General features: G+C 42.4%; 1 protein-coding gene across 1 annotated transcript in view; it reads right to left on the bottom strand.

Moving 5' to 3' along the window:
- Positions 1–15,715, bottom strand: part of ITGB4 (integrin subunit beta 4) — a 293,817-nt gene that overhangs the window by 78,865 nt on the left and 199,237 nt on the right. Inside the window, exon 26 of the mRNA XM_078654540.1 lies at positions 9,657–9,805. Coding sequence (XP_078510666.1) covers positions 9,657–9,805 — 149 coding nt within the window. The remainder of the gene's footprint in view (positions 1–9,656; positions 9,806–15,715) is intronic.

Here is a 15,715-nt window from a genome sequence, read left to right as displayed (position 1 = left end):
GGTAGGTGAAGTGGCAAACCTCTACCTCCTCACCCAAGGGCGTCAGGTTTTCTATCTTTGGAGGAACTCTTGGGTTCAGCCAAAATATTATTTTGAGTGTCACTGCCTTTCACACTGATACATGTACATTTCTGGACTCAACTAGGTGCAGGGACTCAGACTGCAATATGTTACGTTCATTCTGTGGTTGCCAGCCTCCATATTCATTTATCTCTGGTCTATCAAGTCCCAGGCTGCTATATGCCACCTCTTTCAGTGACACCATTGTAATAAAGGGAAAATATACTCCTTTAAAACTTGATGAATGAAGTAGGCTTTATTAGGTGAAAGACACCCCAGCCACTTTGCCCCAAATGCTTCCTGTATAACAAAATAACTATACAGCATAGCAAAAGTAACCATGCAACAGGATCCAAATCAGAACATTTTCTGACACAACTTTTTTGCAGGCCTTTAGACAACAGTCAGAACCATGCATTGTTGTTGACTTCCCCTTTAAAGCGAGGGGGGAATGATAATTGAAAGAGGACAAAAGCAAATTGAGGAAACGTGTATATGTTACTAGTCGTAATAGTCTTAGAGATTCTGTTATTTATCAATCTTCCTAGAAGAACTTCCACTGTTCTTTCACTGCATCTTCTGGCTCTAGGGTCTGAGCCTACCACAAGCATTCCCTTACTTAACAAAAAACACTACACTTAAATTTCAAATGCAATGATCTTCAGTTGTCACTGCATTCCCAAACAATGTAACCATTCGTAGGAAATGTGTGAACTTCACATTGCCCTTCATTAAACTAGGCAATCTCACTCTCTCCAAGTCTCCGACACTCACTTTGATTACCTTTGTGGCCATGCTTTTATTAAACCATTCCTTCCTCTTAACTTCCAAATCTTTTTGTCTTTTTCTGCACTGTCCTTTCATTGTGGTATCCGCTAACATTCTACCCACATTAACCCATTTAGGATTGGTCATAATGTTCGCCTTCCTGTTCGTAAACAATTCAAAAGGTGCTTGCCCAGTGACTATATGTTGTATGCCTCTGTAAGATGCAAATGTATGTCATAACTCCTCCCTCCAATTCCTGTCACAACACCTAGCCATGACAATAGCTTTCATCATTACTTTACTGAATCCTAATACTGCACCACTTGATTCGAGATGATGAAGTGAACACCCTTTTTGTTTTATCCCTCTGTGCGACAAGAAACTCAAAATCTCCTTAGAGGTTAACTGCATCCCATTATCTGACAAGACACAATCTGGAAAACCTTCCTTGTCCAAAACGTCATTATGAAACTCAATTACCATCCTGGTCTCCACATTGGGAATAATTTTGTACTCAGTCTATCTAGAATACAAGTCCATAGGAGCCAATACATATACTCCCAGGGCGTACGGGATGCATTATATTTAGTGCAATCACCTTCCATGGTCATATGAGAAGTTCTCTCACTTTAAGAGGTTGTAACCTCACTTTGTATCCTATATAAATTACCCTTCAATCTATACACTTGTGAACCTTTCTTTCTACTGCCTTGTCAAGAACCGGCCACAAGTAGTTCATGCGCAGCCTTTAAATTAGTTTTACCTTCTCACATCTGCATCAATTTCGCACATGGAGACCAAGGTAGAAACAAACTTATGCCTCTGACCTATAAACCCTTTGCTATTTCATCCCTTAACCACCAATTTATTTCCTCCTCTTCAGAGCAATCTCTCTTCTCACTCCATCTTTTCTAAACCTTACTAATTATCCATAGCAATATGGGTTCCTGCTCCAACTGTAACTTCCACTCCTCCTTTTCCATCGCTTCAGCTTCAAGTGCACAAGCCTTCACGTCTTTACTCTTTGACATCAGCATCTATATACAATTTGCTACTTTGTTCCCTGAACCTGGTATATATCCCACCACAAACTCAAATTCCTGTGGGGACCCAAATGCTAATTTGAGCTGAGACGGAGTCAAACCCTATTTCTAGAAATTGGCTTTTTTACTGGTTGATGTCCGTTCTTAAATGGGACCTACATCCCCACAGAAGAGTCTTCAATCTTTTGATGTCCCAAAACACCACTAAAGCCTCCTGCTCAACAACTGAATAATTATTTCATCCTTTTATACCCTCAAAATAACAATAGTGGTTCTCTCCTCACTCCATAGTCTCTGTAGTAGGACTGCACCAACACCCTTTGTACTCGCATCGGTAATCAATGTGCATTTAATTGAAGGTTCATATCTCTGCAGACTTAAAACAACTCTCAGGCTTTCGTTTGCATCACAAAATTAGTTTAAAGTGCATTCATCCTTCTGGAACTCTTTGCTTCTTTAACAGCGTATTGATATTTTATGTCCTGGCAGCGGAATTCGCTACAGATTTTCCATGAATTTCCACCATGGTCAAGAATGAAGCAACTTACTCTTTATTTTCAGGTGCCTGCAGTTCCTCTACTGTCCTCACCAGATCATCTATAAGCTTTTTACCTTCACCAGTGAGTTTGTGCCCACGTAATGTATTTCATCTTGATGAAACTTGTATTCATAACATGTGTATTAGTAAAGAGCACATTAACCCAGAAGGGTTTCTTGGCGCTGAATAACAAATGTTTATTGCTACCCAAATCAATGGTACTCATTTTATTGACCGCAGAAGGATGAAAGGCAGAGTGGACTCGTTGTGATTTGAACCTGTGACCAAGAGGTCAAACACAGGCCACTACAGTGGACGCATTAGTGTACTAAGCCACCAGACCCACCTAAGTCAACTTAAGAGTCAACCCACTCTCTTCCAACTTCCCTAAAATTTCTGTCAATAGTTTATTGTTTTCCGCAACATCTCTACTAAAGAGTAGAATAACATATTGATATATCCTAACCCGGTCCTACATTCCATACATATTTTCCATCATTCTTTAAAAGACAGAAGAGGCATAAATGTGGCCAAACAGTATCCTCAGGAACCTGTAAATGCCACTTGGTGTGACAAATGCCATCAAATTCCATGATTCCAAGTGTAAATTAACCTGGTGGGATGCTGATATTAAATACAGTGTGGTGAAGACTTTGGCTCGGCCCACAACTGACATCAGGTCCATGATATTGGGCATATTTGTCCACTAACACATTCTTATTTAAAGACCTTAAGTCTATGAACAAACAAACCTCTCCCCCTGGTTTCCTAGCAACCACCAGTGGTGCCAAACATTCAGAATATCCAACCTTTTCAATATTGTCCCTTCAATCAACCTGTTAATTTCTTTATCAACATCCTCTCTTATGGCTGGACGTATTCCTCTTACCTTAACTACTACTGGTATAGCATCTTGATTCAATCTATTTTTGTGTAAATTTCCTTTCAATCAGTGCTTAATTTGAGCTCGTGTTTCCCGGTGGAAGGTACCAGCATTTATTTTTAAGTACCTGTACTTATTTTTCTGCAACAGACATTTATGAGAGTAAGACAGGGAAAAACACAAAAAACGGGAAAGACAGAACAAGAGAAAGATGGGAAAACCTTCTCAAAGGGAGAAAGCAACAAACTGCAAGAGTGAGGAGAAGGGACATCAGTGTCTTGCAGTAGATTTAAGAGGACTGAGGTGGTATTCTGTGCGCATATATTAAATTGCACCAGCCACGTGTGTCAAAACAGAGCTTTGGGCACCGGCACTCTTTTATTAACAAATTAAGCACTGATTTCAAGCATACCAACTCACTGCTAAAGGGTGAACAACCTTTACAGCGCAACTTTTACCACGCAGTGCCTTTATGACGCAACTTTTACAACGCAAACCATTACAACGCATTGAGCTGGGGGGCGCTCTAGGATAGGGAATAGGTTTAATGTACTATCCAACACCTTCCCTACTATCCACGGGGACTGGAGTTGGAATAGTAAATTAAACTATTCACTACCCAGCGCCCAAAAGCACTATGCGTTGTAATGGTATGCGTTGTAAAACTTGCGATGTAAAGGTAGGCGTTGTAAATGTATGCGTTGTAACGTCATCCATCCCTGCTAAAGACTTCAGGGAATTATTTCACTACATCACTTTCAAGCTGTTTGATCTCACACACTCTTCACTTCCTCAGTGCCCTTCAATCTTATAGGACAGTCAGAAGAAGAATCCAGTAGTAACTTCAGCTCATCCTGGTGAAACCAACTAATTACATTGTCTCCATTGCATGACATATACATTTTCCCCAAAATCATTCACTCTGTAAACTCCACAGTGCATCCTGTACCCCAGCTTTACGGGTTTGAATAATTTAATTCCACCCTTTAAGTTCTTCTTATAAAATTAATTTGACACAATAGTTCATTTTGCACCAGAATCAAACACATCCTCAAACGGTGGCCCTCTATCTACACCATTTCATAGGGACCATCTTTCTTTCCTGCAACCACCTGCAACATCATTTCTTCCACTTGTTCTGTTACTTCACTGATTTAATTTCTATGCTTTGCACACTGCTCTCTTTTCTCCCAGACCTTGCATGCCGCCTTGAACACTGGACACTCCTTGTCATTGGCTAGATGACCTATCATTTCACAATTGTAGCATCTCAAACCTGGTACATTACTATCACCTTTAGATTTAGCCTTACCCAGATGTAGGGTTTCTTTGTCATTCACCCCCCCCCCTTGTTTTTCTTTATTAGCTCCACTCAGCCCAGACTATGTTCTTTTGCCTTTACAACTTTGATTACTTCATTTAAAACTGGATCATCTTTGAGCCAGCGTTCATCCCTGACTTATTCAATATCACAGCCCAACATGAATTGGTTATGTATCCTTTCTTCCAAGTTTGACCTGAACTTACAGCTAGTTGCTACCTTTCCCAGAGCTGTTATAAAGTCCCTTACTAATTCCATCACCTCCAGATGCCTCTTACCGAAATATACCCTCTCCAATATAGAGCATACTTTAGTCAAATAATGTAGATCCAATTTTGTATATAAATTTCAATTAAAGTAAGATTAAATGCCTCTTCAGATGTAAAATCAAGAAGACGCTCAAAATCCTCTTGCTCTTCTGGCCCTGACCAACGCATTAATGAAGAGGATTTTCTCTCTACTGTTAAAGTCATTTCATATACTCTGGTGTAATAAAATTAATTGAGATTGGCTCTCCAGGTGTAGTGAGGAAAAATGGAGGCGGTGTACCATTCTGCATAATCAAAACACAAATATTATACTGACAACACAGAAGTAACTGCAGGCAAATACAGAACAACACATAACAGCAGGCAACATAAGATTCACTTTGTGCACCACCAAAGCATCACTTAAAAATAGATTTTGAACTGACATATAGTACAGGTTAAACATGCAGAACAGAAAGATTGGAGCATGCAGCTTATATGTGTAGGTATTCATCCTGCACTGAATAATTTTTTTTTCCTTTCAGTCAGAAAATGTTAGTACACAATAAAAAACATTCATTTACTGCCCAAGACATTTGGAATACACGATAAAAGTAGAACTGGCACCTGAATTTCATTCATCACCACAAATTCCACCTCAACATAAGACTGGCACACGTATTGTGTTCATCGCAGCTAAAGCGAACTTTCTATGTGAACTGCAGACCTTTCATCGCGCCGCTGTCCAGTGCAGACCCCTCCAGATTTCTTAGTGGCAGGGCTCAGAAGCACAACCTGGCCGTTGAATAATCCAAGGTCGGCTTTTATACCTGTGCTGATGTTGGTTGATTAGAATCCAAGGCACACTTCAGTTACCACCCCTGAGCCTGAGCAGCATGCCGGAGGCACTTCCCCCAGGTCAAACATGGCACATCCCAAGAGCAAACAGCAACCCACCTGTCACGTTGGCAAGTTGGCTCTACACCAAGGGTCTACTGACGATCGCCAGGCATGTGCCAGTTTGATTCTGCTACTGCATCAATGGAGTGGGAGGACACGCCCAATGTGAAAGACGCACTTTTTTTCTCCTTCACATCTTTTTCCTATCATCTTCAGGCTGCCCGTCAGCCATTCGCCATTAGACAACACTTCACTCACTCATGATGCATTCTCTGAAAAATTGGTCATAATTTCTCTTCAGCCTGTTCCGAACCATTCTGTTCCCCCCTGGTATTCTAATTACCTTCCTCATTGTAAGGAACCCCATATCACTACTTCGCTCCAGTTTGTGACTGCACTCAGTCTTCAGTACCACTACTAGGTGCCAGAATCTAATCATCACCTCTTCTTTCAGATAGCCTCCCTCATCAACACCCAGATAAGAAGTTAACTTGACTCGGACTCCTGCACTGTTCACACTCCCCATGGACAAGTGGTGTAGCAAGCTCTTATCTGCAGCCGTCGTGGGGTGGCCGTAGAAGGAATCGCCAGCAACCTCTTACATGCGGCGACAGAGTGAATTACCATTTTACTACCCAAACTCTTTTTAACCTCTCAAGACATACATCACACCCTACAGACGCTGAAGGGAGAGGAAGATTGAACAAGGCATCCTTACATTACCTGAATACCCCCATCCCACCCCCTCATTGCTAGGCTAACTCCATCCCTGGCCCTTCACCCACGCCCTCTTCCACTAACTCTTGCATCAGACTATGTCCTGTACACTTCCTCACTGGCCCAATCCAAGCAACATCACACTGTCTCAAATGTGTGTAACACCACCCGAGCTGGCAGATTCAGATTCTTAATGTATTCAGATTCCCTGGGAGATGAACAATTTGGCAAAATGTGGCACATGTTCCCTTTCTCCGTTCAAAGCTGCCCTCTAAGCTCATTTGCTTTGCCTCGAGAACTAAGAAAGCTCAAATCCAAATCAACTAATTCCAACTCATTTCTGGACATCCTGATTTGGGAGAGCTCTAGCGCTGTCTTCTAAATATATGTACTATTCTTCAAGGAAATCAGTTACTGCCCTGAAATAGACATAAGTGACTCTCTGAACAGCAGTACCTGTGGAGAAAAGTGGCAATCTTTGGAGAGTGACAGGGCAACGAGCCGATAACGTCCACAGTAAGGGGCAATCTCAATGGTAAGAAGTGACTAGCTTTTGCGATAAGTGACTGTGGAGGGAAACGACTGTCTATGGAGAGGAGTGGGCAGGATGATTTCAGAAAAATGTACAAGAGTGACTGTGTGAGCAGAGCACTGATAGTTCATGGAAAGGTGTGCCTGAATATACATGGAAGTGACTGAAGAGCAGTGAAGGCCAGTGGAAATGAATGGCTGTGCAGACCTCTCTCTCTCTTTCTCTAGAAGAGGAATGACTGAGTAAATACCTGTAGGTAAGGGTAACTGTTTGAAAGGAGGAGTGACTGCCCGTAAAGCAGAGTGACTGTGGAAAGGAGTCACTGTCTGTAGCGAAGAGTGAATTGCTGTAGTGGGGGAGAGACAGTGGGTAACAGTAACTAACCTGTAGGAAAGTGGCCCGTTTTTTATATGGTCACCCCTACTTTTTGGCTGGTGTCGGATGCAATTTTTACAGAAGTTCACTGATTTTCTGCTATCCTGGTCCCCAGTGCCAGATCTCTTTCCCTAAAGCTGTACAATTGTTTCCCCACTTTGCAATACCTTTAGCACTCCTTGTAAGTCCCTAGTAATTGGTACCCATGGTACCTAGGACAAGCAGGCTAAAGAGGACCTCTTAGGGCTGTAGCATGTATTATGCTACCCTAAGGGTCTCCACAGCTCCACCATGCAGACTGCCGTTGCAGGCTGCGTGCCATGGTGCAAAGAAAATCGTAGACACGACATGGCACATCTCCTGTGTGCCTTGCCTACAGACACTGCATGCAGTATAGTCACCCCTACCACAGGCCTTACAGCCCTAAGGCAGGGTGCACTATACTACAACTGTTGATATGCCACTGTGATATCTAAATCGATTCTTGGATATTACAAGTGAACAGGGAAGCCATTTTAAGAGCATATGCTGGACACTGATGTTTACGAGTTTCCCAGCTACATAATGGCTTCACTAAAACTAGAGTCGTTTGGTATCAAACATCTCGTATTAATAAATTCACACTGATTCCAGTGATAGATGTATTAATGCTTGCACCCAGAAGGCACCTTAGAGATGCCACCTGAAAACCTAGCGACTACTGGTGTGGTGGCTAAGTGGTGTAGACCAGCCTGCCACCACAGACAGGTTTTCGACCCCCTGCAGGGGTGAGCTCGTGCTCTCTGAGGGCAGAAAGAATGCCTGCTCAGGCTGGAGGTGTTGTCACCTCCTCCAAGCTAAGTGATCAGTATATGAAGGCAGGAAGCTTTAAAGGTCTCTGCCGCCTTTGATATGTGACCCAAGGCTTACCCAGACAGGGGAAATGCCACCTCCTGCCCAGGGCCCATTTGGCACCAGGACAGGTGGGAAAAATAGCTAGTCAGGATGCGTGTTCCCCTCTCAGGCTAGTATCACCCTTAAGGTGTGACACTTCAAGAGGACACAGCTTTTAGAGTTCCACCATCTTATTTTTGGCAGAATTAAGAAATATGCCCATTTCCCTGCAGCTGACCAGCTTCCAAGAACCCCAAGAGACCTCCACCCCTTTGCAAATTGCCAGCAATCTCCCTTGGAGTACAGGAGCTATTACCCTGCAGTCCACAGGCACTGACAAGCAATGCCCGGTTCACCAAGTTGCAGCTCATTGGCCAGCCTGATGCCACAGCCCCAAGGAAGAGGCACCTGTGCTCCTGAAGGTCAGACCTGTCCCTACACCAAGTGAGAGGTCACTAGGCCCAACCAGAGCCGCACAGTACCAATACTCTGGATACCAGACCCCTTGCAGTAAACAAAGACTGAGTATGTGGCCCAGCTGTCCTGATTTTGCACCCTCACTGGGGAGATCAATGACCAATGACTGCAAGGCTCTAGGATGCACAGAGCTCAGCTGACTTCTTAGCTCTGTACCCTAGTCCTCCAGCCCGGGTACCGATGAACCGACTGTGCTCCCTTATCTGCCGAACCCTTGTGATCCAAACCTCCTTTTGGGAGCTCCGGAGTTGTCCCAGAGACCCCCTCTGCAACCTATTTCTAGGTTGCCCCCTTCTCTTTACAAGCATAGCATGCACAGCTACCACAGTGACCAGCACATCTGGACCTGAATGCCTCAGGGCAGGTAACGAGTATCGCTGGTAGTACTTTGGACCTTGGCCCAATACACCCTTAAGACCTGAAAGAGAACCCCAGAAAGCGTTAATACCTGTAGGCTATCTACGCCTTTTCTCCCAGAGGAAAGCATTGTGTGTAAAGGCACATTTAGGTAACTGTTTTACTTACATGCAAAAAGCAATATTTAAAAAAAGTACTTACTTGCTATCGAAATTCTTGGTATCAAAATTTATATAAAAATACAACTTATTTTTCTAAATTGGTCTGAGGTTTTATTCTTGTGTGTCTCATTTATTGCCTCTGTGAGTCCAACAAATGCTTAGCACTACCCTCTGATACGTCTAACTGCTCTCCCACACTACCATAAAAGAGAGCATTTGGGATATTATTTGTACCTCTGTAAACCAATTGCGGTTTGCCTGGACTTTTTGCACAGTTTACCTGATTTTGGTCCACTATATAAAGCGTCAGCTTCCTACATAGCCCACTTCTTGCCTCACTTTCACCAGACTCCCCTACAGATAACTCTTCCTCGATCCAGTGATGAGAACTCATAAGTCTTACCTTCCCATCCTTGGCGGTAAGGTCGCGGGTCCGGTATGTGACTTGTGAACGTCCATTTTCTGTAATCTCCCGCATCACTGGAATTTTTACTGTTTTGTCCAGGCGGCTGTAGGTGTAGGACGGCTGCAGGAAGGTGATGATACTTTTGGCTGAAAAGAACCACATGGTCACTAGCAGTAATGGTCCTAACAGAATTTCTGTACAGCAACCTATATGTAATACACACACGTTTCACATGGGTTGCTATTCAAATGATTCATTGGAATCACACTGGAAAAATACAGTGTTGTTTTTACATTGCTTTTTTATGTAACTCCTATTTTTAGCAACAATTGCATCTACAGTGCCAACATCATTAATGACATTAATCATAGGTAGAACCAATCCAACTGTATGTTACTGGGATATAACTCAACTAGAGACAATGGAAAAGGGATACACTGTCACAAGCGTGACAGATACCCTGTCCTCGCTATTGCAAGTGCCATTGGTTATAATGCATGTAATTCAGCAGACGAGAAATCAGTCATGTTTGTGAGGAAGTATCCCATCCGCCAAGATCTAAATCAGGCCTTATGTCTACAATGCACACACACAATTCATTGTTTAAAAGGGGCAATCTAGTCAAGATTGCAAGATTGATGTTCATCCTGTTCAGAAGGTCAATTAGTGCTTCTTTCAAGGTCTTCTTGGGGCAATCCCCTTGTTATGTTATGTTATGGAAACTTATATCGCGCACAGCTGCTCCAGCGAAGGAGCGTCCTGGCGCTTGACAAGGTAGACAACACAACACAACTAAAGAGGCAGCAGACTAAGAGGGCCAACAACTAAGAAAATAAAAAAGTCTTAATGGCCCTACGAAATTAAAAGAGATCATCCAGGGCACGGATCTTTAAAGGTAGGGAGTTCCACAGGGACGCAGCCCGCACTCGAAATGAGCGGCCTCCAGCTCGACTAAGCTTGAACCGGGGGACCACTGCAAGTTCATGGCCGAAGGAACGTAAAGAGCGGGCAGGAACATAAGGAGACAAAAGATTCATGAGAATCTGGGCAGAGGAGCCCTTAAGGATGTTATAGGAGAGACAAAGCACTTTGAATTGAATTCTCTGCTTAACCGGCAGCCAATGAAGAGAGCGCAGGGTGTTGGCAAGTGTTGGAAGTCATAGTCTCCAAGAAAGATATTTATATATTTGTATTTATAGAGTGTAAACCTAGCTAGATAGCAACGCACTGTTGTACATTATGGTGGCTGTAGAGAAATAAAATTGGATTGTGCACATCAAGTGGCATTTACATCTTTTGAATTAAGCAATCGTAGGACATATCAAATATTTCCAATTGCATTTTTCACATATATATATATCTATATCTATCTCTCTCTCTATATATCTATATCTATCTAATTATTTATCAATTGAAAGCTCACTGTAAATGAGGTAGACGGACGAAGCGTTTGGAGCAGAAGGTAATCCATACATATATCACTGTGCCTAATATACACACACACACATATAGGAAACAGAACGTGTTTTGAGGAAGTGTTTCACAGCCTCCAAGCCCTGCTCATGCTGAATGCTGGTATAGAGGCTAGTTACATCTAGTGTAACCAGGATGTACTGTTCCTCCCAATGTATTCCATTAACAACGGTGAGAAAAGGTGTTCTGTTCCTATTTACAACATTCTGAAATGATCATATCTATGATCAATTTCTGTCTCAAAAATAACTTCTTTTTCTTTGACGACATCTTGTATCGACAGTCACAGGGCACAGCCATGGGGACCTGCTTCGCCCCCAGCTATGCGAATTTATTCATGGGCTGGTGGGAGGAGCTGGTCGTCAGGGAAATGGCAGAATTTGATAACGTTGCCCTGTGGCTTCGATACATATATGCCATTTTTTTCATTTGGTGTGGGGATGAGGTATCTGTAAAACTATTTATTGAGAAACTCAATCTCAATCATCTGAATCTGAAACTTATGGAACATATCAGTAACCAAATGATTGAGTTCCTAGATGTGATTGTGGAAGTTGTTAATAACCAGCTTAACACCAGATTATTTCGGAAAAAGACTGCGGGAAACAGCATTCTTAATGCTACCAGCTGCCATCCCCGCAATCTAGTGTACAGCATACCTTATGGTGAACTACTCCGCGCTAAGCGTAATTGCAGCACACAGGAATCATACAATGAGGAGGAAGAAATCATGTGTCAAAGATTTCGGAGTAGGGGTTACAGTCAAAATATGATCAACACAGCTAAAACACGGGTTGATCTGAAATATAGAGAGGAAATACTTAACCTTAGAATTGAGACTAAGGAACCGGAGAAAGTTAGATTCATAACCACCTTCTCGGGACAAGCATATGAGGTGCGAAAAATCTTTAAAAAACATTGGCACGTCCTACAGACGGATACTCACCTCAAAAAATATCTCAGTGATAATCCCCAAATTACATTTCGTAAAGGAAGATCACTCAGAGATGAGTTAAGCCATAACTATGTTACCTCATCAGTAGTCTTGAAAGATCAGGGAAGTGTGGGCTTCAAATGCTGCCGGAGATGTAAAGCTTGCGAACACAGTCAGGACTGTAAGACGCTCATTGTCCCAAACACAAATAGGGAGTTTATTATACGTAAACATCTGACGTGTAACACACCCTACAGTGTGTATGTATTAATTTGTCCTTGCAACAAATGGTACGTGGGCAGCACAAAACATGAAGCCAAGAAAAGGGTGCTAGAACACCTACGTGCCATACACAATAACAACAGACAATATCCTATAGCAAGGCATTTTTTCGCAGAACATATGCAAGATGAGAAACTTGTTCGGTTGGTGGTGATTGACAATGTTGACCTGGGGGTAAGAGGAGGCAACCGTGAACTGTCCCTCAGAAAATTAGAATCCAAGTACATTGTGGATTTTGAATGTTGACACCTAAAGGATTTAATGTTAGTGAAGAATTAGCAATACATTTACATGAATGAATTATACTATAGTATATATTGTATATTTTGTCTGCAGTACACTTGATTTTAAACAGTATCATTTTTCATTATTTTTGATTTCACATAACACGGGGTAGCGGACGAATGTGGATCAGAATGGAGAACTATTTGTACAACCTGTTATTGACTTTTATGACATATTTGCCCACTTGGGCGAGATATTGGCCATGGCTTGATGGAAGCATGGCGAAACTATCATACACTTAGGCTGTGATGATTTTCTGGTTACTCATCAAATTTATTACTCCACGGGCTATAACAACTCACATTGGCCCACTTGGGCTGGATGCCAGTTTTTGGTTGATTAATTTGCCCACTAGGGCTGTATTGCCAACAGTTTTGCTTTGCCAATATACATTCACTGTTGGATTGGCTGTCTATTTACAATACGAGCGTTTCACTTTACGTTATAATGTATCTCTTTGATGCGCTATATTAACGTGTCACTGTATTTTATTTGTTGTCTGGGCAATAGCGACACTCTACCAATAACGTTCGAGTATGTTAAGGAGCCAATGAAAATGAAGCTTTCTAAAATATGAAACGCCCAATATTGTAATAAGAGATCGGATTCTTTACTACGCATTGAACATAGATTAACAACAGGGCTATATAACAGAATTATGTCCGCTAGGTTTTTGCACAAGTTCATACACTTTAAACCGCAAATCATAAAATGTACTGTTATGCCGTAATGGGGATTAACATCAAATGATTATTTTTGTAAATGTGAGATGATGTTGTCAATGATATTCTGAGGATGAGGACAGTACGTATATGCTATGACTTAATAGAATGTCTTGATCTTCAACCCATTACAAGATGTCTTCCGCTTTTCCGTGAAGTAACATGTGCACTAGGGTGTTTAAAAATGGCCGACAGCACCACGAGACGAGCGTGACCAAGCCGTATTGGCAAAACGCGTCGTGGATTTTTCATCTGCCAAATAAATTCTTAAACTGGAGCTCTGGGTGTCCTGTTTTTCTTCAAGATCTTGGAGATTTGTGGAGTTAATCTATATATATATATATATATATATATATATATATATATATATATATATATATATATATATATATATATATATATATATATATATATATATATATATATATATATATATATATAGTAAAATTAAATGAATGATTTAGAGTTTAGAGGAAAGGGTGCTCCATTGCAGATGTGATGGATTACCTACATCTGCCTGTCTCATTTACAGTGAGTTTTCGATTGGTGGAGTCTCCGTTTGCTTAGTTGACAGAAAGTTTACTACGGCATCCCACTGGAGTAGGGACTGTCGGATCAAAGGCATCACAAGGTCCCCTCTATTTAGAACATATGATGCGTTGTTCTTTTGTGTCCGTCACCGGCAGGAGGAACAGAAAAAAAACAATAATAGCCCAGGTTATAAGGTTTTGCATTTCTGAAACAAACTTCCACAGTGGGAGTTTATTTCTGAAAAAAAGAAAGTTAAATGTTTGCTGAATGGTCTTCAAAATCGACAGTGACTGTCAGTCAAAATTTTTGTTCCTTGTCAAATGCTCTTTTCAAGGTACAGAGAACACCGTTGGGCCGGCAGTTACTTCTAAATTTGACAGATGTAGTACTGTTGGATGGGGGACTTAATGCCCTCTGCCATCCCTACAGCTGCCACTCATTCCGCCAAACAATAAATCAGGGGCTAAATTAATTTTCCAGAATCACACCATTTGTTGTCAAGTTCGAAGCTGGGATTCAAACCCACCTACTCAATTGGGCCAATAGGTATGAAATTTCACTTTTGCGATTCCTAAATAGTGAATTGTAAAAAATCGATATTTGGGAATCGCAAATTGAAATTTACCTAGATTTTATTTATTTATTTATTATTTTACCGATTTGTAGAGCGCGTGGCTGCCCGTGAGCGTCCCAGCACTAAGTGACAAGAACCAGGTGAAGATGGGGCCTTATGGGAACAGCCAGGTTTTGAGTGCTCTGCGGAATGAGAGAAGGTTGGGTTGGGCTCTGATGTGTGGGGGTAGTGTGTTCCATAATTTGGAGGCATTATATGCGACTAGTCGACCGCCAGAGCGGGCCTTCTTAATTCTGGGAACCAAAGCTAGATTGCAGTTTGAGGAACGAAGCGTTCTTTTGGTGGTGTGAGGTGTGATGATGTTTTGTAAGATTGGTGGGGCCTTTCCATGTAGGATTTTGTATGTTGTGCAGAGTGCTTTGAATTGTATTCTCTCTTGGACGGGCAGCCAGTGCAAGGCGTTCAAGGCGGGTTTGGCTGAACAGCGGCGATGGGTTCCTGTGAGGAGGCGGGCGGCGGTATTTTGTACTGTCTGGAGCTTTGACAGTACTTTTTTAGGAGCCCCCAAATAGAGGGCATTGCCGTAGTCCAGGCGTGACAGCACAAGACCATGGATTAGGAGTTTTTGGGATTGTGCTGGGAGTAGGGGCAGAATTTTCCTAGCTGACCGTAGGAGGCTGTGACACACACCAGCCGTTTTCCTTGGTTGTGCGGAAAAGTTGAGGCCTTCATCTAGCCATATTCCTAGGTTCTTGATTTCCTGTTTCGGAACGGGTGGAGTGCCCATGCAGGATGGCCATAGGGATTTGGAATGGTAGAGTGATTTATTGCCCAGGATCATTATCTCTGTCTTGTCGTTGTTCAGTTTAAGGTGAGAGAGGTTCATCCATTTAGTTATTTCACTTAGACAGGTTTGAAGGTTAGGGAGGGAGTGATCTTGCTGACTTAAGGATACTACCAGTTGAGTGTCGTCAGCGTAAGTTAGGAGCTTGATCCCAAAAGGGGTGACGATTTTTTCAAGGGGGGACATGTAAACATTAAAAAGGGTCGGGCTCAGGGACGAGCCCTGAGGGACCCCACAGCTGATGGCAGTGGGCCTGGATGTGAAGATGCCATCTGCTACCTGGAAGGATCTGTTATCAAGAAAGGATTTAAGCCAAGCCAAGGCCGTTCCCGCGATTCCAAGCTCACTGAGCCTGTGGACCAGTGTCGAGTGGTTGACGGTGTCGAAGGCCGCGCTCAGGTCCAGGAGGAT

This window comes from Lissotriton helveticus, chromosome 7, assembly GCF_964261635.1.
Source record: "Lissotriton helveticus chromosome 7, aLisHel1.1, whole genome shotgun sequence".
NCBI lineage: Eukaryota > Metazoa > Chordata > Amphibia > Caudata > Salamandridae > Lissotriton > Lissotriton helveticus.
This window is presented reverse-complemented; position numbering and strand designations above follow the sequence as displayed.